This window comes from Salvelinus alpinus, chromosome 29 (genome assembly GCF_045679555.1).
Source record: "Salvelinus alpinus chromosome 29, SLU_Salpinus.1, whole genome shotgun sequence".
Lineage (NCBI taxonomy): Eukaryota > Metazoa > Chordata > Actinopteri > Salmoniformes > Salmonidae > Salvelinus > Salvelinus alpinus.
In genome coordinates this window covers 14266603-14288435 of record NC_092114.1, presented here as the reverse complement: position 1 = coordinate 14288435, position 21833 = coordinate 14266603, and the positions used below count along the sequence as shown (strand labels likewise).

At 42.7% G+C, this 21833-nt stretch overlaps 1 protein-coding gene across 1 annotated transcript; it reads right to left on the bottom strand.

The window, feature by feature from the left end:
* Positions 1-13565: 13565 nt before the first annotated feature.
* LOC139559093 (uncharacterized) lies at positions 13566-17436 on the bottom strand. The gene is made up of 2 exons (XM_071374796.1): positions 14901-17436; positions 13566-14724 (listed from the first exon to the last, which is right to left on the bottom strand). The coding sequence occupies exons 1-2, from the start codon at positions 16874-16876 to the stop codon at positions 14721-14723; spliced, it is 1980 nt and encodes a 659-aa protein (XP_071230897.1). The 5' UTR covers positions 16877-17436; the 3' UTR covers positions 13566-14720.
* Positions 17437-21833: the final 4397 nt, after the last annotated feature.

Here is a 21833-nt window from a genome sequence, read left to right as displayed (position 1 = left end):
AATAGACTATGTCGTCTATAGGGCTAGTCTACATGGTTGGAATAGACTACGTCGTCTGTAGGGCTAGTCTACATGGTTGGAATAGACTATGTCGTCTGTAGGGCTAGTCTACATGGTTGGAATAGACTACGTCGTCTGTAGGGTTAGTCTACATGGTTGGAATAGACTACGTCGTCTGTAGGGCTAGTCTACATGGTTGGAATAGACTATGTCGTCTGTAGGGCTAGTCTACATGGTGTTGCTGCTATGTCGTCTGTAGGGCTAGTCTACATGGTTGGAATAGACTATGTCGTCTATAGGGCTAGTCTACATGGTTGGAATAGACTACGTCGTCTGTAGGGCTAGTCTACATGGTGTTGCTGCTATGTCGTCTATAGGGCTAGTCTACATGGTTGGAATAGACTATGTCGTCTATAGGGCTAGTCTACATGGTTGGAATAGACTATGTATGGGATACATGTATTTCTTTACTGGAATCAGTGAAGTTCAATTTGATATTGATTGGATGTCTTGTAAAAGATAAATGTCCTAACTATAACTTGGGAACCTAAACTACCCCAAACAGTCATTATCGTGTCTCAGTCGATTTTATCTCCTGTTATAGCCATGCTTGGACCACCAGGTATCAGGCTGCAGAGGGTACTGTGTGCATGTGTGTGTGTGCATGTGTGTGTGTGCATACGTGTGCATGTGTGTGTGTGCATGTGTGTGTGTGCATACGTGTGCATGTGTGTGTGTGCATACGTGTGCATGTGTGTGTGCATGTGTGTTTGTGCATACGTGTGCATGTGTGTGTGCATACTTGTGCATGTGTGTGTGCATACGTGTGCATGTGTGTGTGTGCATGTGTGTGTGCATGTGTGTGTGTGTGTGCATACGTGTGCATGTGTGTGTGTGCATACGTGTGCATGTGTGTGTGTGCATACGTGTGCACGTGTGTGTGCATGTGTGTGTGTGCATACGTGTGCATGTGTGTGTGTGCATACGTGTGCATGTGTGTGTGTGCATACGTGTGCATGTGTGTTTGTGCCTGGTCTTCTGCATCATCAGTGGTCCTGCATCTTCATATCGCAGTTTCAGTTCAAGGTCGGCTAAGGTCCATGTCTCTGTCATTCTGGTACCTTCTCCCTCCCTGTATTGGCTTGGATACCTCAAGAGCTTGCAACTTCTCAGTGCTGCTACCCTCAGGCTCAATTTTAAAAGTGTGTCAAATTACTTTCCCATTCATTCATTCACTGATTTCTCATATATTACATCAAAGCTTCAAGTGGACTTACTTCAAATGATTCGTACTTATTGCAAATGATTCATACTTATTGCAAATGATTCATACTTACTTCAAATGATTCATTCTTACTTCAAATGATTCATACTTATTTCAAATTATTCATTTTTACTTCATATGATTCATGTATTTTTGAGACACTCATTGACTCATGTACTGTAGTTAAGGGCAAATGAACTGAGTGCACTTAGAGAGTAGAGATGAAAATATTGTTTGTACGGTGGACGGGCATATTATAATGGTATCCAGGGTTTGGACAAATTACTTATGGGTAAACAGCATTGGGATTCTGGGAGACGAGAGTGTTGTTGGGCCATGACACGCACACGCGCACATACACACACACACACTCGCGCATACACACACACGCACATACATACACACATACATACATACATACACACATACATACATACACACACACATACATTTGGGCCACCATCTGGTTGATGATGCAGCCAACCTCACCCCCCCGCCCCGTCTGTCTGCTTTGATGTGGTCTGTCAGTCTGTCTGTTTAGATGTGGTCTGTCTGTCTGTCTGTTTAGATGTGGTCTGTCTGTCTGTCTGTTTAGATATGGTCTGCCTGTCTGTCTGTTTAGATGTGGTCTGTCTGTCTGTCTACATGGTTGGAATAGACTATGTCGTCTATAGGGCTAGTCTACATGGTGTTGCTGCTATGTCGTCTATAGGGCTAGTCTACATGGTTGGAATAGACTATGTCGTCTATAGGGCTAGTCTACATGGTTGGAATAGACTATGTCGTCTGTAGGGCTAGTCTACATGGTTGGAATAGACTATGTCGTCTATAGGGCTAGTCTACATGGTTGGAATAGACTACGTCGTCTATAGGGCTAGTCTACATGGTTGGAATAGACTATGTTGTCTATAGGGCTAGTCTACATGGTTGGAATAGACTATGTCGTCTATAGGGCTAGTCTACATGGTTGGAATAGACTATGTCGTCTATAGGGCTAGTCTACATGGTTGGAATAGACTACGTCGTCTATAGGGCTAGTCTACATGGTTGGAATAGACTACGTCGTCTGTAGGGCTAGTCTACATGGTTGGAATAGACTACGTCGTCTGTAGGGCTAGTCTACATGGTTGGAATAGACTACGTCGTCTGTAGGGCTAGTCTACATGGTTGGAATAGACTATGTCGTCTATAGGGCTAGTCTACATGGTTGGAATAGACTATGTCGTCTATAGGGCTAGTCTACATGGTTGGAATAGACTATGTCGTCTATAGGGCTAGTCTACATGGTTGGAATAGACTATGTCGTCTGTAGGGCTAGTCTACATGGTTGGAATAGACTACGTCGTCTGTAGGGCTAGTCTACATGGTTGGAATAGACTATGTCGTCTATAGGGCTAGTCTACATGGTTGGAATAGACTATGTCGTCTATAGGGCTAGTCTACATGGTTGGAATAGACTATGTCGTCTATAGGGCTAGTCTACATGGTTGGAATAGACTATGTCGTCTATAGGGCTAGTCTAAATGGTTGGAATGGACTATGTCGTCTATAGGGCTAGTCTACATGGTTGGAATAGACTATGTCGTCTATAGGGCTAGTCTACATGGTTGGAATAGACTATGTCGTCTATAGGGCTAGTCTACATGGTTGGAATAGACTATGTCGTCTATAGGGCTAGTCTACATGGTTGGAATAGACTATGTCGTCTATAGGGCTAGTCTACATGGTTGGAATAGACTATGTCGTCTATAGGGCTAGTCTACATGGTTGGAATAGACTATGTCGTCTGTAGGGCTAGTCTACATGGTTGGAATAGACTATGTCGTCTATAGGGCTAGTCTACATGGTTGGAATAGACTATGTCGTCTATAGGGCTAGTCTACATGGTTGGAATAGACTATGTCGTCTATAGGGCTAGTCTACATGGTTGGAATAGACTATGTCGTCTCTAGGGCTAGTCTACATGGTTGGAATAGACTATGTCGTCTATAGGGCTAGTCTACATGGTTGGAATAGACTATGTCGTCTATAGGGCTAGTCTACATGGTTGGAATAGACTATGTCGTCTATAGGGCTAGTCTACATGGTTGGAATAGACTATGTCGTCTATAGGGCTAGTCTACATGGTTGGAATAGACTACGTCGTCTGTAGGGCTAGTCTACATGGTTGGAATAGACTATGTCGTCTGTAGGGCTAGTCTACATGGTTGGAATAGACTACGTCGTCTGTAGGGTTAGTCTACATGGTTGGAATAGACTACGTCGTCTGTAGGGCTAGTCTACATGGTTGGAATAGACTATGTCGTCTGTAGGGCTAGTCTACATGGTGTTGCTGCTATGTCGTCTGTAGGGCTAGTCTACATGGTTGGAATAGACTATGTCGTCTATAGGGCTAGTCTACATGGTTGGAATAGACTACGTCGTCTGTAGGGCTAGTCTACATGGTGTTGCTGCTATGTCGTCTATAGGGCTAGTCTACATGGTTGGAATAGACTATGTCGTCTATAGGGCTAGTCTACATGGTTGGAATAGACTATGTCATCTATAGGGCTAGTCTACATGGTTGGAATAGACTATGTATGGGATACATGTATTTCTTTACTGGAATCAGTGAAGTTCAATTTGATATTGATTGGATGTCTTGTAAAAGATAAATGTCCTAACTATAACTTGGGAACCTAAACTACCCCAAACAGTCATTATCGTGTCTCAGTCGATTTTATCTCCTGTTATAGCCATGCTTGGACCACCAGGTATCAGGCTGCAGAGGGTACTGTGTGCATGTGTGTGTGTGCATGTGTGTGTGTGCATACGTGTGCATGTGTGTGTGTGCATGTGTGTGTGTGCATACGTGTGCATGTGTGTGTGTGCATACGTGTGCATGTGTGTGTGCATGTGTGTTTGTGCATACGTGTGCATGTGTGTGTGCATACTTGTGCATGTGTGTGTGCATACGTGTGCATGTGTGTGTGTGCATGTGTGTGTGCATGTGTGTGTGTGTGTGTGTGCATACGTGTGCATGTGTGTGTGTGCATACGTGTGCATGTGTGTGTGTGCATACGTGTGCACGTGTGTGTGCATGTGTGTGTGTGCATACGTGTGCATGTGTGTGTGTGCATACGTGTGCATGTGTGTGTGTGCATACGTGTGCATGTGTGTTTGTGCCTGGTCTTCTGCATCATCAGTGGTCCTGCATCTTCATATCGCAGTTTCAGTTCAAGGTCGGCTAAGGTCCATGTCTCTGTCATTCTGGTACCTTCTCCCTCCCTGTATTGGCTTGGATACCTCAAGAGCTTGCAACTTCTCAGTGCTGCTACCCTCAGGCTCAATTTTAAAAGTGTGTCAAATTACTTTCCCATTCATTCATTCACTGATTTCTCATATATTACATCAAAGCTTCAAGTGGACTTACTTCAAATGATTCGTACTTATTGCAAATGATTCATACTTATTGCAAATGATTCATACTTACTTCAAATGATTCATTCTTACTTCAAATGATTCATACTTATTTCAAATTATTCATTTTTACTTCATATGATTCATGTATTTTTGAGACACTCATTGACTCATGTACTGTAGTTAAGGGCAAATGAACTGAGTGCACTTAGAGAGTAGAGATGAAAATATTGTTTGTACGGTGGACGGGCATATTATAATGGTATCCAGGGTTTGGACAAATTACTTATGGGTAAACAGCATTGGGATTCTGGGAGACGAGAGTGTTGTTGGGCCATGACACGCACACGCGCACATACACACACACACACACTCGCGCATACACACACACGCACATACATACACACATACATACATACATACACACATACATACATACATACATACATACATACATACACACATACATACATACATACATATATATATATATATATATATATATATATATATATATATATACACACACATACATTTGGGCCACCATCTGGTTGATGATGCAGCCAACCTCACCCCCCCGCCCCGTCTGTCTGTTTTGATGTGGTCTGTCAGTCTGTCTGTTTAGATGTGGTCTGTCAGTCTGTCTGTTTAGATGTGGTCTGTCTGTCTGTCTGTTTAGATGTGGTCTGTCTGTCTGTCTGTTTAGATGTGGTCTGTCTGTCTGTCTGTTTAGATGTGGTCTGCCTGTCTGTCTGTTTAGATGTGGTCTGTCTGTCTGTCTGTTTAGATGTGGTCTGCCTGTCTGTCTGTTTAGATGTGGTCTGTCTGTCTGTCTGTTTAGATGTGGTCTGTCTGTCTGTCTGTTTTGATGTGGTCTGTCAGTCTGTCTGTTTAGATGTGGTTTGGTCTGTCAGTGTTTCTGTCTGTCTGTCTGTCTGTCTGTCTGTCTGTCTGTCTGTCTGTCTGTCTGTCTGTCTGTCTGTCTGTCTGTCTGTCTGTCTGTCTGTCTAGATGTGCCAGCGCTACTACAATGCTTCTATAGAATGGACTGTTCATTTGTACTACAACGCTTCTATAGAATGGAGTGTTCATTTGTACTGCAATGCTTCTATAGAATGGAGTGTTCATCTGTACTGCAATGCTTCTATAGAATGGAGTGTTCATTTGTACTGCAATGCTTCTATAGAATGGAGTGTTCATCTGTACTGCAACGCTCTATAGAATGGAGTGTTCATTTGTACTACAATGCTTCTATAGAATGGAGTGTTCATTTGTACTACAATGCCTCTATAGAATGGAGTGTTCATTTGTACTACAATGCCTCTATAGAATGGAGTGTTCATTTGTACTACAATGCCTCTATAGAATGGAGTGTTCATTTGTGCTACAATGCTTCTATAGAATGGAGTGTTCATCTGTACTACAATGCCTCTATAGAATGGAGTGTTCATTTGTACTACAATGCCTCTATAGAATGGAGTGTTCATTTGTACTACAACGCTTCTATATAATGGAGTGTTCATTTGTACTGAAAAGCATCTATAGAATGGAGTGTTCATCTGTACTGCAATATTTCTATAGAATGGAGTGTTCATTTGTGCTACAATGCTTCTATAGAATGGAGTGTTCATTTGTACTACAATGCTTCTATAGAATGGAGTGTTAATCTGGGTAGTCCTATCCCAGATAAGAAACGGTGATGTACCAAAAATATTGCAACATCAAATTGTTTTCTAATGTGCTGTTTTGTTCATAAAAAAAAAAGCTGACACGTTTTCGACCTCAATCGTTCTTTTTTTCAAAGCTTGCAAGAACTGGACATGAAAGCAATAACTGGGCACGATTGAGGTGGAAATGCTGCTTGGCTTCATTAAAATGTAATGAAAGAAGTATACTTGAAAGCAAGTACCTTGCAGAGTTCTCAGATCAGTATAGAAGAGTCCAACCTCCAAATCGGATCGTTAAGCCGTTCCCATGGTGTTGAGTTCAACGTTCATTTTCCAGCTCCATTATGTGTGTGTGTGCATGTACAGTGGGGAGAACAAGTATTTGATACACTGCCGATTTTGCAGGTTTTCCTACTTACAAAGCATGTAGAGGTCTGTCATTTTTATCATAGGTACACTTCAACTGTGAGAGACGGAATCTAAAACAAAAATCCAGAAAATCACATTGTATGATTTTTAAGTAATTAATTTGCATTTTATTGCATGACATAAGTATTTGATACATCAGAAAAGCAGAACTGAATATTTGGTACAGAAACCTTAGTTTGCAATTACAGAGATCATACGTTTCCTGTAGTTCTTGACCAGGTTTGCACACACTGCAGCAGGGATTTTGGCCCACTCCTCCATACAGACCTTCTCCAGATCCTTCAGGTTTCGGGGCTGTCGCTGGGCAATACGGACTTTCAGCTCCCTCCAAAGATATTCTATTGGGTTCAGGTCTGGAGACTGGCTAGGCCACTCCAAGACCTTGAGAGGAAGGAAGGATATAACCCCACCCACTTTGCCAAAGCACAGCCCCCACACCACTAGAGGGATATCTTCAACCACCAACTTACCATCCTGAGACAAGGCCGAGTATAGCCCACAAAGATCTCCGCCACGGCACAACCCAAGGGGGGGTGCCAACCCAGACGGAAGATCACGTCAGTGACTCAACCCACTCAAGTGACGCACCCCTCCTAGGTACGGCATGAAAGAGCACCAGTAAGCCAGTGACTCAGCCCCTGTAATAGGGTTAGAGGCAGAGAATCCCAGTGGAGAGAGGGGAACCGGCCAGGCAGAGACAGCAAGGGCGGTTCGTTGCTCCAGAGCCTTTCCGTTCACCTTCACACTCCTGGGCCAGACTACACTCAATCATATGACCTACTGAAGAGATAAGTCTTCAGTAAAGACTTAAAGGTTGAGACCGAGTCTGCATCTCTCACATGGGTAGGCAGAACATTCCAAAAAAATGGAGATCTATAGGAGAAAGCCCTGCCTCCAGCTGTTTACTTGGAAATTCTAGGGCGAATTAGGAGGCCTGCGTCTTGTGACTGTAGCGTACGTGTAGGTATGTACGGCAGGACCAAATCGGAAAGATAGGTAGGAGCAAGCCCATGTAATGCTTTGTAGGTTAGCAGTAAAACCTTGAAATCAGCCCTTGCCTTAACAGGAAGCCAGTGTAGGGAGGCTAGCACTGGAGTAATATGATCACATTTTTTGGTTCTAGTCAGGATTCTATCAGCCGTATTTAGCACTAACTTAAGTTTATTTAGTGCTTTATCCGGGTAGCCGGAAAGTAGAGCATTGCAGTAGTCTAACCTAGAAGTAACAAAAGCATGGATTAATTTTTCAGCATCATTTTTGGACAGAAAGTTTCTGATTTTTGCAATGTTACGTAGATGGAAAAAAAGCTGTCCTTGAAACAGTCTTGATATGTTCGTCAAAAGAGACATCAGGGTCCAGAGTAACGCCGAGGTCCTTCACAGTTTTATTTGAGACGACTTTACAACCATCAAGATTAATTGTCAGATTCAACAGAAGAGCTCTTTGTTTCTTGGGACCTAGAAAAAGCATCTCTGTTTTGTCCGAGTTTAAAAGTAGAACGTTTTCAGTCATCCACTTCCTTATGTCTGAAACACAGGCTTCTAGCGTGGGCAATTTTGGGGCTTCACCATGTTTCATTGAAATGTACAGCTGTGTGTCATCCGCATAGCAGTGAAAGTTAACATTATGTTTTCGAATAACATCCCCAAGAGGTAAATTATATAGTGAAAACAATAGTGGTCCTAAAACGGAACCTTGAGGAACACCGAAATGTACAGTTGATTTGTCAAAGGACAAACCATTCACAGAGACAAACTGATATCTTTCCGACAGATAAGATCTAAACCAGGCCAGAACTTGTCCGTGTAGACCAATTTGGGTTTCCAATCTCTCCAAAAGAATGTGGTGATCGATGGTATCAAAAGCAGCACTAAGGTCTAGGAGCACGAGGACAGACGCAGAGCCTCGGTCTGACGCCATTAAAAGGTCATTTACCACCTTCACAAGTGCAGTCTCAGTGCTATGATGGGGTCTAAAACCAGACTGAAGCATTTTGTATACATAGTTTGTCTTCAGGAAGGCAGTGAGTTGCTGCTCAACAGCTTTTTCAAAAATCTTTGAGAGGAATGGAAGATTCGATATAGGCTGATAGTTTTTTAAATATTTTCTGGGTCAAGGTTTGGCTTTTTCAAGAGAGGCTTCATTACTGCCACTTTTAGTGAGTTTGGTACACATCCGGTGGATAGAGAGCCGTTTATTATGTTCAACATAGGAGGGCCGAGCACAGGAAGCAGCTCTTTCAGTAGTTTAGTTGGAATAGGGTCCAGTATGCAGCTTGAAGGTTTAGAGGCCATGATTATTTTCATCATTGTGTCAAGAGATATAGTACTAAAACACTTGAGTGTCTCTCTTGATCCTAGGTCCTGGCAGAGTTGTGCAGACTCAGGACAGCTGAGCTTTGGAGGAATACGCAGATTTAAAGAGGAGTCCGTAATTTGCTTTCTAATGATCATGATCTTTTCCTCAAAGAAGTTCATGAATTTATTACTGCTGAAGTGAAAGCCATCCTCACTTGGGGAATGCTGCTTTTTAGTTAGCTTTGCGACAGTATCAAAAAAAGAAATTTCAGATTGTTCTTATTTTCCTCAATTAAGTTGGAAAAATAGGATGATCGAGCAGCAGTGAGGGCTCTTCGATACTGCACGGTACTGTCTTTCCAAGCTAGTCGAAAGACTTCCAGTTTGGTGTGGCGCCATTTCCGTTCCAATTTTCTGGAAGCTATTTTCTGTATACCAGGGAGCTAGTTTCTTATGACAAATGTTTTTTAGTTTTTAGGGGTGCGACTGCATCTAGGGTATTGCGCAAGGTTAAATTGAGTTCCTCAGTTAGGTGGTTAACTGAGTTTTGTCCTCTGACGTCCTTGGATAGGCAGAGGGAGTCTGGAAGGGCATCAAGGAATATTTTTATTGTTATCTCATCAACATAGCAGGTATTTACAGTACATGGTACTGTTAAAGCAGTGGTCACCTTTTCTGAGTCAAAATGCAAGCTGAGATCAACAGCTCAGACTTGTTTTTAAACCTGACTTCAGAAACGTAAGCCTATGCAACATTAACCAATTAAAAACAGTACTGTAGCAATGAGGTTTGTAAAGTAGGCTATAGGGCCAATACATTATCACTGCATATGGGCTAAGCTTGAATTGTCCTGTCTATTTTGTTCTTCTCAGACCATTTTGAAATTATATTTTTTAAATGTAGGTACAGTGCATTCGGAAAGTATTCAGACACCTTGGTTTCTAACATATTTTTGTTACATTACAGCGTCATTCTCAAATGGATTAAATTAAACAAATACACAAAATACTCCACAATGACAAAGCGAAAACTGTTTTTTTAGAAATGTTTGCAAAATAAATAAAAATAAATAACTGAAATACCTTATTTACATCAGTATTCAGACCCTTTGCTATGAGACTCGAAATTGAGCTCAGGTGCATCCCGTTTCCATTGATCGTTCATCTCCATTGAGATGTTTCTACAACTTGATTGGACTCCATCTCTTGCTCACAAAGGACACGAGGGACAGGTGAAAAACAAAAGACGCTAATCAGGGAGAACGTCTGGTTTCCTGGAGTTGATAAATCAGTGAAGACTATGGTCACGGGCTGCATCCTACGCCAAGCTGCAGCGCCAACCAATCATAGGGAACCTTTGAAAAAGGCATACCTGCCATCAACACTCTCGAAGAAAGTGGCAGTTGATTTATGTGGTCCGTTTCCCTCTGTTGAGTACCTGTTGGTGGACATAGATGAATACTCTAGACATCCAGAGGCAGATATTATTCAGGTATATTATATTATTCATCCAGAGGTATATTATGAGGTATATTATTCATTCCATATCAGCTCAGGGAACAAATTACAAAGTTGGATCAAATATTCTCAACCTTTGGAATTCCTGTCAAATGTAAAAGTGACAACGGGTCTCTACCCCTCCCCATCCCTCTCTCTCCCTCTCTCTCTCTCTCTCTCTCTCTCTCTCTCTCTCTCTCTCTCTCTCTCTCTCTCTCTCTCTCTCTCTCTCTCTCTCTCTCTCTCTCTGTCTCTCCCCCCTCTCTCTCTGTCTCTGTCTCTCTCTCTCTCTCTCTCTCTCTCTCTCTCTCTCTCTCTCTCTCTCTCTCTCTCTCTCAATTCAATTCAATTCAATTGACTTTATTGACATGGCAAGTTCATTATTACTTACATTGTCAAAGTATACATATCGAAAAATAAAAATCTAATATATATATGTATATATATACAAAATATATATATATTTATATATAAATAAATGGTGGAACCAACAGCAATAATAATAGTAGTAGTGGACATGGGATTACCATTAACAGCAACTACAACAACAATATTAATCAGAACAACAATACATTAAAGCAACAGTAGTAGACCAGTGTCAACATGACTTGAGAAGACATATGACCTGGTATGAAAGACAAAACAAAACTAAGCTAAATGGGAAATATTATCAACATTACTTTGCATTTTTCACTGGCTGTCCCTCAGGTTGTGGCAGGAGGACACATATTTGGCTGCCAAAACTGCACATTTTGGCTTTTCACCCAATAAATATTTGATTTTTTCTTCATCTTTTATAGTTTCAAATTCTTTGTATTGAGTTATAATTTTGGGAAAGAAATATGCTCTTAGGTCTGAGTATTTGTCACAGTGTAGTAGGAAATGCACCTCTGTCTCTACCTCTCCCCTGGAGCAGAGTGAGCACAGCCTGTCCTCTCTGGGCAGCCAGGTTTGTCTGTGACGACCGGTCTCTATAGCCAGACTGTGCTCACTGAGTCTGTACCTAGTCAATGTTTTCCTCAGTTTTCTATCAGTCACAGTGGTCAGATAGTCTGCCACCATGTACTGTCTGTTTAGAGCCAAATAGCATTGAAGTTTACTTTGATTTTTTGTGGTGTCTTTCCAATAGGTGATATATTTTTATTTTTGTTTTGTGATGATTTGGTTGGGCCAGATTTTCTGAGGGCTGTCCCGAGGCTCTATGGGGTTGGTTTGGGTTGGTGAACTGAGCCTCAGAACTAGCTGGCTGAGGGGACTCTTCTCTGGTTTCATCTCTTGACATTGTAGAGCTGTGTGATGGAATGTTTTGGGGTCACTTGTTTTTAGATGGTTGTAAAATTTGATGGCTCTTTTTTCTATTCGAATGAGGAGGGGGTATTGGCCCAATTCTGCCCTACATGCGTTATTTGGAGTTTTTCTTTGTACTTGCAAAACAGTCTTGCAAAACTCTGCATGCAATATTTCAATTGGATGTTTGTCCCATTTGGTAAATTCATTATTAGAGAGTGGACCCCATACTTCACTACCATATAGAGCAATTGGTTCTATAACTGATTGAAAAATTTTGAGCCAGATTCTAATTGGAATTTCAATTTTGATGTTCCTTTTAATGGCATAGAATGCTCTTCTTGCTTTGTCTCTCAGCTCATTCACAGCCATGTGAAAGCTACCTGTGTTGCTGATATTTAGTCCTAGATATGTGTAGTTTTTGGTGTGTTCTAATAGAACTGTGTCCAAATAGAATTTATATTTGTCATCCTTATTTCCCGACCTTTTTTGGAATATCATTATATTTGTTTTTTTTAGGTTAACGGTCAGGGCCCAGGTCTGACAGAACCTGTGAAGACGATCTAGGTGCTGCTGTAACCCCTCTTTAGTGGGAGACAGCAGCACCAGGTCATCTGCGTACAGCAGACACTTGATTTCAGTGTTGTGTAGGGTGATACCAGGTGCTGCCGATTCTTCTAATATTTTTGCCAATTCATTAATGTAGATGTTAAATAATGTTGGACTTATTGGGCAGCCCTGTTTCACTCCACGCCCCTGAGAGAATAAGTCTGTTTGCTTGTTGCCAATTTTAACCGCACATTTGTTTTTAGTGTACATTGATTTAATAAAATCATATGTTTTCCCTCCAATACCACTTTCTATTAGTTTATAAAAAAGACCTTCGTGCCAAATTGAATCAAATGCTTTCTTGAAATCTACAAAACACGAGTAGATTTTGCCTTTGTTTTGGTTAACTTGTTTATCAATTAGAGTGTGGAGGGTGTAAATGTGGTCTGTTGTACGATAATTTTTTAGAAATCCAATCTGGCTTCTGCTCAGGACGTTGTGTTCGTCAAGGAAATGATGTAGTCTGCTATTTATAATACTGCAGAGAATTTTCCCCAAGTTGCTGTTAACGCAAATTCCTCTGTAATTATTTGGGTCAAATTTGTCTCCATTTTTATAGATTGGTGTGATCAATCCCTGGTTCCAAATATCGGGGAAAGTACCTGCAGTGAGGATAATGTTGAAGAGTTTGAGTATAGCCAATTTGAATTTGTGGTCTGTATATTTGATCATTTCATTTAAAATACCATCAGCACCACAGGCCTTTTTGGGTTGGAGATTGCATAGTTTTTCCAATAATTCTTCTTCTGTAATTGGGGTATCCACAGGATTCTGATAGTCTTTGACTGCTAATTCAAGGATTTGTAATTTTTCTTGTATATCTTTTTGTTCTGGGCTCTTTGTTATATTGCTGTAGAGGTTTGCAAAGTGATTTCTCCACATATCCCCATTTTGGATAGCCAATTCCTCATGATGAGGTTTGTTTAATTTATTCCAATTCTCCCAGAAGTGGTTTGATTCTATGGATTCCTCAATTCCATCCAGCTGATTTCTAATGTGCTGTTCCTTTTTTGTTCTTAGGGTGCGTTTGTATTGCTTCAGTGTTTCCCCATATTGAAGGCGTATATTTTTGTTGTCTGGTTCTCTGTGTTTTTGATTAGATATATTTCTCAATGACTTTCTTAGATTTTTGCAATCATTATCAAACCATTTTTCATTATCTGTTATTTTTGGTTTGCTCTTATGCTTCTTTAGATTAGCCAAGGAGGCTAATTTGTAAAATATAAAGTTTATGTTCCTAACGGCCAAATTTACACCTTCATTGCTGAAGGAGAACGTTAAGGCTAAAAAGTTGTCCAGGAGAGATTGTATTTTTTGGCTACTAATTGCTTTTTGGTAGATGTCTGTACTGTTTGCACTCCATCTATAGGCTTGTTTAGTACCATGTAATTTATTGGGCCGTGATGCTTCATGGTTGGGTTCTGCTCTTCTCAGATACACTGTGATTTTACTGTGGTCTGAGAGAGGTGTTAGTGGGCTGACTGTGAAGGCTCTGAGAGACTCTGGGTTTAGGTCGGTGAGGAAGTAGTCTACAGTGCTGCTGCCAAGAGATGAGCTGTAGGTGTACCTACCAAAAGAGTCTCCTCTCAGCCTGCCATTGACTATGTACAGACCCAGTGTTCGACAGAGCCTCAGGAGCTGTACTCCGTTTTTGTTTTTCACTTTGTCATAGTTGTTTCTGTGGGGGTATGTGGGGAGGGAAAGGTTGTTGCTTCCTGGTAGGTGTTTATCCCCATGACTGTTAATAGTGTCTTGTTCTTCTGCTGTTCTAGCATTCAGGTCTCCACAGACCAGTACGTTGCCTTGGGCCTGAAAGTGACTAATCTCCCCCTCTAGAATGGAGAAACTCTCTTCATTGAAGTAGGGTGACTCTGAGGGGGGAATGTATGTGGCACAGAGGAAGACGTTTTTATCTGTCAAGATAGCCTCCTTGTTTATTTTTAACCAGATAAAGAATTCTCCTGTTTTGATCAATTCGATTGAATTAATTAGTTCAGATTTATACCATATTAGCATTCCCCCTGAGTCTCTGCCCTGTTTGATTCCTTTTAATTTAGTGGATGGTATGATTATCTCCCTATAACCTAGTGGACAGCCAGTGGAAACATCACCTCTGCACCATGTTTCCTGTAGTACTACAATATCAACATCATCAATTTCTTTCAGGAAGTCTGGGTTTCTGCTCTTTAGCCCAAAAGCAGAGGACTTCAATCCTTGTAAATTCCAACATGCAACGTAAAAAGACTTCATCACTTTTTTTCTTTTCTTTTCTTTACCTTTCAAAATGAGACAAACACTCACAATCCAAGAAGAACCATTAAAATAGGACTTTTCAATTAAAGTAAACTCTTATTTTGCAAATGTGATTTGTTTATAATTTAAGATAGAATTTGTGTCATGCCACTTGGGTGGATGTAGTGTGAGAATGGTGGAGTTCATGTGCTCATCTTACCATGACCCTCGGCCCATCACATGTGAGCATAGTAGACTCAGCATTTGTTTGATGTCACTCATTTGGTTGGTGGGGGCTGGGCCAGTTGCTCCTCTCACAGCCTGTGCGTAGCTCTGCCTGCTGGGCTGTGGCTCCTCCAGGTGTGGGTCTGCGGTGGGGGGCAGGGGGGTGGGAGGCCTCGTCTGGGTGGCTCTGAAGCTGGGCTGGGGTGGTCTGTGCTGCGCTGGCTGTGGTGGGCATTGAGGTTGGTGGTGCTGTGGTCGTGGCTGGGGGGTCCAGGGTGCTGGTCCGGGATGTTGTCTCGGTGATCTCGGCAGGGTGGAGATTGCTCTGCTGTTCCTGGGTGGAGAGGTCGGGCTGCGGTTTAAAGCGACGTCCTTGAGAGTCTTGGCAAGGATGGGGACTGTCTCCCTGTACAGGTGAACATGGTCATAGAGACAGTCCAGATCGAGGGTGGGATGGTGGGCCAGGTGTACATTGGGTCGCAGGGCACAGTCCCGGGATAGGCTGGCGTTTATTCTTTGGATTGTGGCAGGGTGGAAGTCCCTCCTCTGTAGAAGGGTTGACACTATGATTCTTGTGTTGGGGAAGATTGCGGAGGCCTTCTCAATCACTCCCCGTAGTGAAGTGGCCACCCTCTCCTGCTGAGCACGCAGGTCGTTGCTTCCGGTGTGTATGATTATGTGGCTTGGCGACCCGAGATGGTTCTTATCAAGCAGCTCCATGGCACTCTGCGTTGTTGGGCACCACACCTTTCTCGTTTTGTGTCTAGGGAAAAGTTTCTTCTCCTGAACATACTTCCCATTTGAGTCCATTAACAGGACGATGTCAGCCAGTGTTTCTTCTGGACTGGGGGGGGCAGAGGGGGGGCTGGTGGGTGTTGGAGCTGGGGTGTGGCTGGTCTGTGTCGGTGCCACTGTCAGTGGGAGGCTGTTCTGTGGGTTGGGGAGGAGGGATGCAGCAGCCAGGGCTGGGGAAGTCTGGCTGGTTGAGCTGGGTTCCTCTGCTGTGTGAGGGCAGGTCATAGGGTGGTGATCTATCTGCTCCTGCAGCCTGTCCTCTGCTCTCTTTCTCTCCTGCAGCTCCTCTCTTAGTGCGGTCAGCTCCTTATTGCTGCTCTGCCTGTCTTTTTGGAGCTCTCTCACCTCCTTTGTTAGATCAGCCAGCTCTCTCTTGAGTCCGTCTCTCTCTTGCTGAACCTCTTTCAGCTGTGTTGCAAGGCTGCTGTCCTGCTCTGTCCTCACCTTGGTTAGGAGCTCCTCTAAGGTGTGGTTGTCTGGTTGCTGTTTGCTCACGCTCTCCCTGAGCAGGACCACCTCCCCCTCCAGTTTGGTGAACTCATCCCTCATGGCAGCCATGGTGGTGAGGAGGGCCTGAGCCTGCTCTGCACTGAGGGGGTCGCTCTCCTCCTGGGGCGTGTCCTCCACTATGGTGGGAAGAGAGGTGCTGGATGTGCTTGTTTGGGTGGGGAGGGTAGGGGTGAGGGTGGTGCTGGTGGAGTTTCTCTTGTGGGAGGGCATGTCACTGGTGGTGTCCTTTTCTCTCTCCGCACTCTCCTTAATGGTCTGAAAGTCTGTTTCAAACAGCCTAATGTTACCTTGCACCATGACAGTTCCAGTCTTGTAGAGGTTGATTGTTATCATGGTGCTGTCAGGGTCGTCTGTCTCTTTGATTTTCAGCTTCCACCCATTACAGATTCCCTCTTTCTTTATGTATGGGTAGTGAGAGCAGACTGCTGAGCGCCATGCATTTGGCTGGTCAGTGAGGAAGATGAGATTACTCACGTCACCGTTTTTGTAGAGGTCTGAAAAAAGGGTTTCTGGCCTCTCTTCTAGTAGTTTCTGTTTAAAAGTTTTCCTCATTGTGTCATTTTTGGCCTTTTTTGGGTAGAGAATGGATTCTGCGCTGAGGGGGAGTGGGGACATGGTGTCTGTGCGCTCTGCTACTGCTGCGCTGTTCTGCTGCCCCGTTGCCATGGCAACCGATTTGTTCGTCTGCTGTTCGCGCTACTTTAGTTCAAAAAACAGCAAAAAGAGTGAAAAATCCTCACACAAAAAACTGAAGATATGTTTACAGTTAGTCCGTGCTCCTTTTTGGTTTACTCACTCAGTTTGGTCGTTTGATGTAGTTGTATTAACTGCCCTTGCTAGGTTTGTTCTAGCTCGTTTCTTCTGGCTAGCTTGTTAGTCTGCTGGCTAGGTCTTTGATGTGTAGCTAGCTAGCTAGACTCAAAACTTCTTAACTTGAGGCGCAAAGTTATTTTATTTTTATTTTTTTCTATTCTGAATGAATAGAGTTGTTGTTCATTACTTCTTGTCTGGAATTCTTCTTCGATTAGAGTGTTTATCTCATTCTAAAAAAAAACAAAAAAATCAAATATATCAGGAGCTCATGTTGAGCATGACTCTCTCTCTCTCTCTCTCTCGCTGTCTCACTTTCTCTCTTTCTCTCTCTCGCTGGTCCGGCCCCTCTTCCAAAATCCAGAGTTTTCCCATTTTTTTTCTAAATATCTAGGTTTAAACGCAGAAAGATCATGTGAATGCTGAGGCAGAGCGCTTCATGCATACTCTTAGGAAAGCCCTCAGGACAGCTCACGTGGAGCTTCCTGTGTAGCTTCCTGTGTAACTTCCTGTGTAACTTCCTGTGTAACTACCGTGCTACACCACACTGCTAAACATGGATGGCTCCTGCTGATGTACTGTTCGGCAGGCCAATGAGGATCAAGCTGCCTGAGCCCTCTCTCCCGGGAGGTAAAGGAAGAGAGGGGGAGAAAAAGTAGGGTGGACTTAGTAAATGATTGTGTAGGTTTGATTTCAGCTGCCTTCCGTATTCTCTCTCTCTCTCACTCACTCATTCACTCACTCACTCACTCACTCACTCACTCACTCACTCACTCACTCACAGGACAAGGTACAGTATATCAGCTCAGTGCTGAGGGTGCATTCCCCAACATTACATAGCTAGAGGAGAAGTCAATAATGTGTGTGAAACACACACACTCATGAATGCCAGCATCTGAAGTTGGTCCCACAGTTTGATCTGCAGTAGGATAGTTACCCAGCGGTGGAAAAAGTACCCAATGGTCATACTTGAGTAAAAGTAAAGATATCCTTAATAGAAAATGAGTCCAGTGAAAGTCACCCAGTAAAATGCTACTTAGTTAGTCTAAAAGTATTTGGTTTTAAATATCCTTAAGTATCATAAGTAAAAATATAAATCATTTTATATTCATGATATTAAACAAATCAGACGGCACAATGTTCTTCTTTTATTTATTTACACATAACCTTTACACATAACCTTTACACATAACCTTTACACATAACGACGGCCTCCAGCACTCAGACATCATTTACAAACGGAGCATTTGTGTTTAGTGAGTCCGTTAGTCCGCCAGATCAGAGGCAGTAGGGATGACCAGTGATGTTCTCTTGATAAGTAAGTGAATTGGACCATTTTCCTGTCCTGCTAAGCATTCAAAATGTAACGAATACTTTTGGGTGTCAGGGAAAATGCATGGAGTAAAAAAGTACATGATTTTCTTCACGAATGTAGTGAAATAAAATGAAAGTTGTAAAAAATACACGTTTCTCTCTCCGTCCCGTTTCTCTCTCCGTCCCGTTTCTCTCTCCGTCACGTTTCTCTCTCCGTCACGTTTCTCTCTCCGTCACGTTTCTCTCTCCGTCCCGTTTCTCTCTCCGTCCCGTTTCTCTCTCCGTCCCGTTTCTCTCTCCGTCCCGTTTCTCTCTCCGTCCCGTTTCTCTCTCCGTCCCGTTTCTCTCTCCGTCCCGTTTCTCTCTCCGTCCCGTTTCTCTCTCCGTCACGTTTCTCTCTCCGTCCCGTTTCTCTCTCCGTCATGTTTCTCTCTCCGTCCCTTTTCTCTCTCTGTCACGTTTCTCTCTCTGTCACGTTTCTCTCTTCACTCACCCTCTTCTGAAACTTGGTGATGTAGCCTATGTCTCTGACTCATATTTCTAAACGGCTGAAATAAAATCCCTGCTGTGATGACAGTTTTGCACCCTCTTGGCATTCTCTCAACCAGCTTCATGAGGTAGTCACCTGGAATGCATTTCAATTAACAGGTGTGCCTCGTTAAAAGTTCATTTGTGGAATTTCTTTCCTTCTTAATGAGTTTGAGCCAATCAGTTATGATGTGACAAGGTAGGGTTGATATACAGAAGATAGCTCTATTTGGTAAAAGACCAAGTCCATATTATGACAAGAACAGCTCAAATAAGCAAAGAGAAAAGACAGTCCATCATTACTATAAGACATGAAGGTCAGTCAATCCGGAAAATTTCAATAACTTTGAAAGTTTCTTCAAGAGCAGTCGCAAAAACCATCAAGCGCTATGATGAACCTGGCTCTCATGAGGACCACCACAGAAAAGGAAGACCCAGAGTGACCTCTAATGCAGAGGATAAGTTCATTTGAGTTACCAGCCTCAGAAATTGCAGCCCAAATAAATGCTTCACAGAGTTGAAGTAACAGACACATCTCAACATCAAATCTTCAGAGACTGCGTGAATCAGGCCTTCATGGTTGAATTTCTGTAAAGAAACCACTACTAAAGGACACCAGTATTAAGAAGAGACTTGTTTGGGCCAAGAAACAGGAGCAATGGACATTAGACCTGTGGAAATCTGTCCTTTGGTCTGATGAGTCCAAATTTGCGATTTTTGGTTCCAACCGCCGTGTCTTTGTGAGACGCAGAGTAGGTGAACGGATGATCTCCACATGTGTGGTTCCCACCATGAAGCATGGAGAAGGAGGTGTGATGGTGTGGGGGTGCTTTACTGGGGATTTATTTAGAATTCAAAGACAATGACCCAATACACCTCCAGGCTGTGTAAGGCCTATTTGACCAAGAAGGAGAGTGATGAAGTGGTGCATCAGATGACCTGGCCTCCACAATCACCCGACCTCAACCCAAATGAGATTTGTGAGTGAAGCGCAGAGTGGTGTTTAGCACATGTGTGAACTCCTTCAAGACTGTTGGAAAAGCATTCCAGGTGAAGCTGGTTGAGAGAATGCCAAGAGTGTGCAAAGCTATAATCAAGGCAAAGGGTGGCTACTTTGTTGAATCTATAATCTATTTTGATTTGTTTAACACTTTTTGGGTTACTACATGATTCCATATGTGGTATTTCATAGTTTTGATGTCTTCACTATTATTCTACAATGTAGAAAATAGTAAAAATAATGAAAAACCCTTGAATGAGTAGGTGTGTCCAAACTTTTGACAGGTACTGTATATATATATATTTTCTTGCTGCCTCTTGGGCCCCTCACAGGTCCCAGTAAGCCTTACCATTGTCTGTCTAGCCCAGTAAGCCAAACTGGTTGAAAACACACACAATCACTTACACACTGTTACAGTGATGCTTGTACGAACTTGAACCCAGTCGCAGAGAAACACAGCAAGCAGAGGTAAGGGTAAATACAGAGCTTTACTTAAAGTCTTGACAGAAACAAGGCAACAGCACAAGAGTGCATTAAACAAAACATAAAACCTAAGCAAGGATCCAGGCCAACAGAGGAACCTAAATAGCCAGGCAACCAGTTGAACAGAGAGGCCAAATCAAACACAGGTGAAACCAATAAGAAACAATCAGGGTAACCTGGGAACCAGAAACAAGGTAAGGGCGCCCTCTAGTGGTAACCGAAGGAAACACACTCAAAGTAAAACAGAAACTGTGACAGGACCCCTCCCTCAAGGAACGGCTCCTGACGTTCCACCAGTGGTATCTGAAAAGGCGACGGAAGTCCCGGATGAGTCTGGGGTCCAGAATGTCCCGAGCCGGAACCCAGGATTGCTCCTCAGGACCATAACCCTCCCAAGGAAACACACTCAAAATAAATCAGAAACTGTGACACACAATGTCTAACACACACAAAACTGGTTCAAAAATGTGGCGTAGTTTTTGTGTGAAATGATCTTTTCCAACCAGTTTTCTCCTGTCTTACACAGGTTCTGATCATTTCCGTTTGCGAAATTATTTTTATTGATGATTATCTGAAGGACAAACTGGAAAAATATATATTTCAAACATCTACATAGCGTCACCAGGGTCAAAACATGAACATCTACGTAGAGTCCCCAGGGTCAAAGTGAGCCAGCCGTGTTATCGGCTCAGATAAAGTGAAATGTGAAATTTCAATTATGAGTTGTTATATTTACACACAGACACCCAGATACATATCATTACCCCCTGAAAATTCCTGGGAGACTTCTCTGTATGTTTGCGTGAGTTTGTGTGTGAGTCCAGGTGTTTGTGAAAGACCGGCTACGACCATTAATCAAAATGGCGTTTATGCAAAGATTGTGTTGCCTCTTTGCTATTCCCTCTCGCCATGTCAACATAAGCCCTGTTTATACTTGGTTCTAACAGGAATCCTTCTTCCTGATCTTGTCCACATTCTGATTGTGCCCACATTTTCAGACAGGTGTAGGTGATTAAAAGACGCATTGTGATCTGATTGTGATCAGATCTTCCTGATCACCTCCGGAGGTAGTCAGACACGCGCTGTGTCTTACAAATGTCGCCAGATCTGGACAGTGAAACCATTTAAATCATCGTTATCCAGTCCTCCAAAATCATTGACAGGTGACAACAGTGGCTAATGGCACCATATTGTGTCTTAAAATGAATCATTATTATTTTGAAACAATAGCTGTCAAATTATTTGCAATCATTTGCATACAGGGAGGGACCAGACAAACTCTGAGACATTGTAATACCAGGTGTAGACATATTTCTGAAAATGTGGGCACAATCAGAATGTGTACAGATCAGCACAACGGACGCATGTTAGCGGAAGGTTTAAACAAGGCTAAAGAGACAAAGGGCCAGGCTATGAGATGTCAATGACTTTTCATTGGTCATTGTTGCTGTGCGTGTAACAGTTAAAGGGAATCTACCCCCATTGACT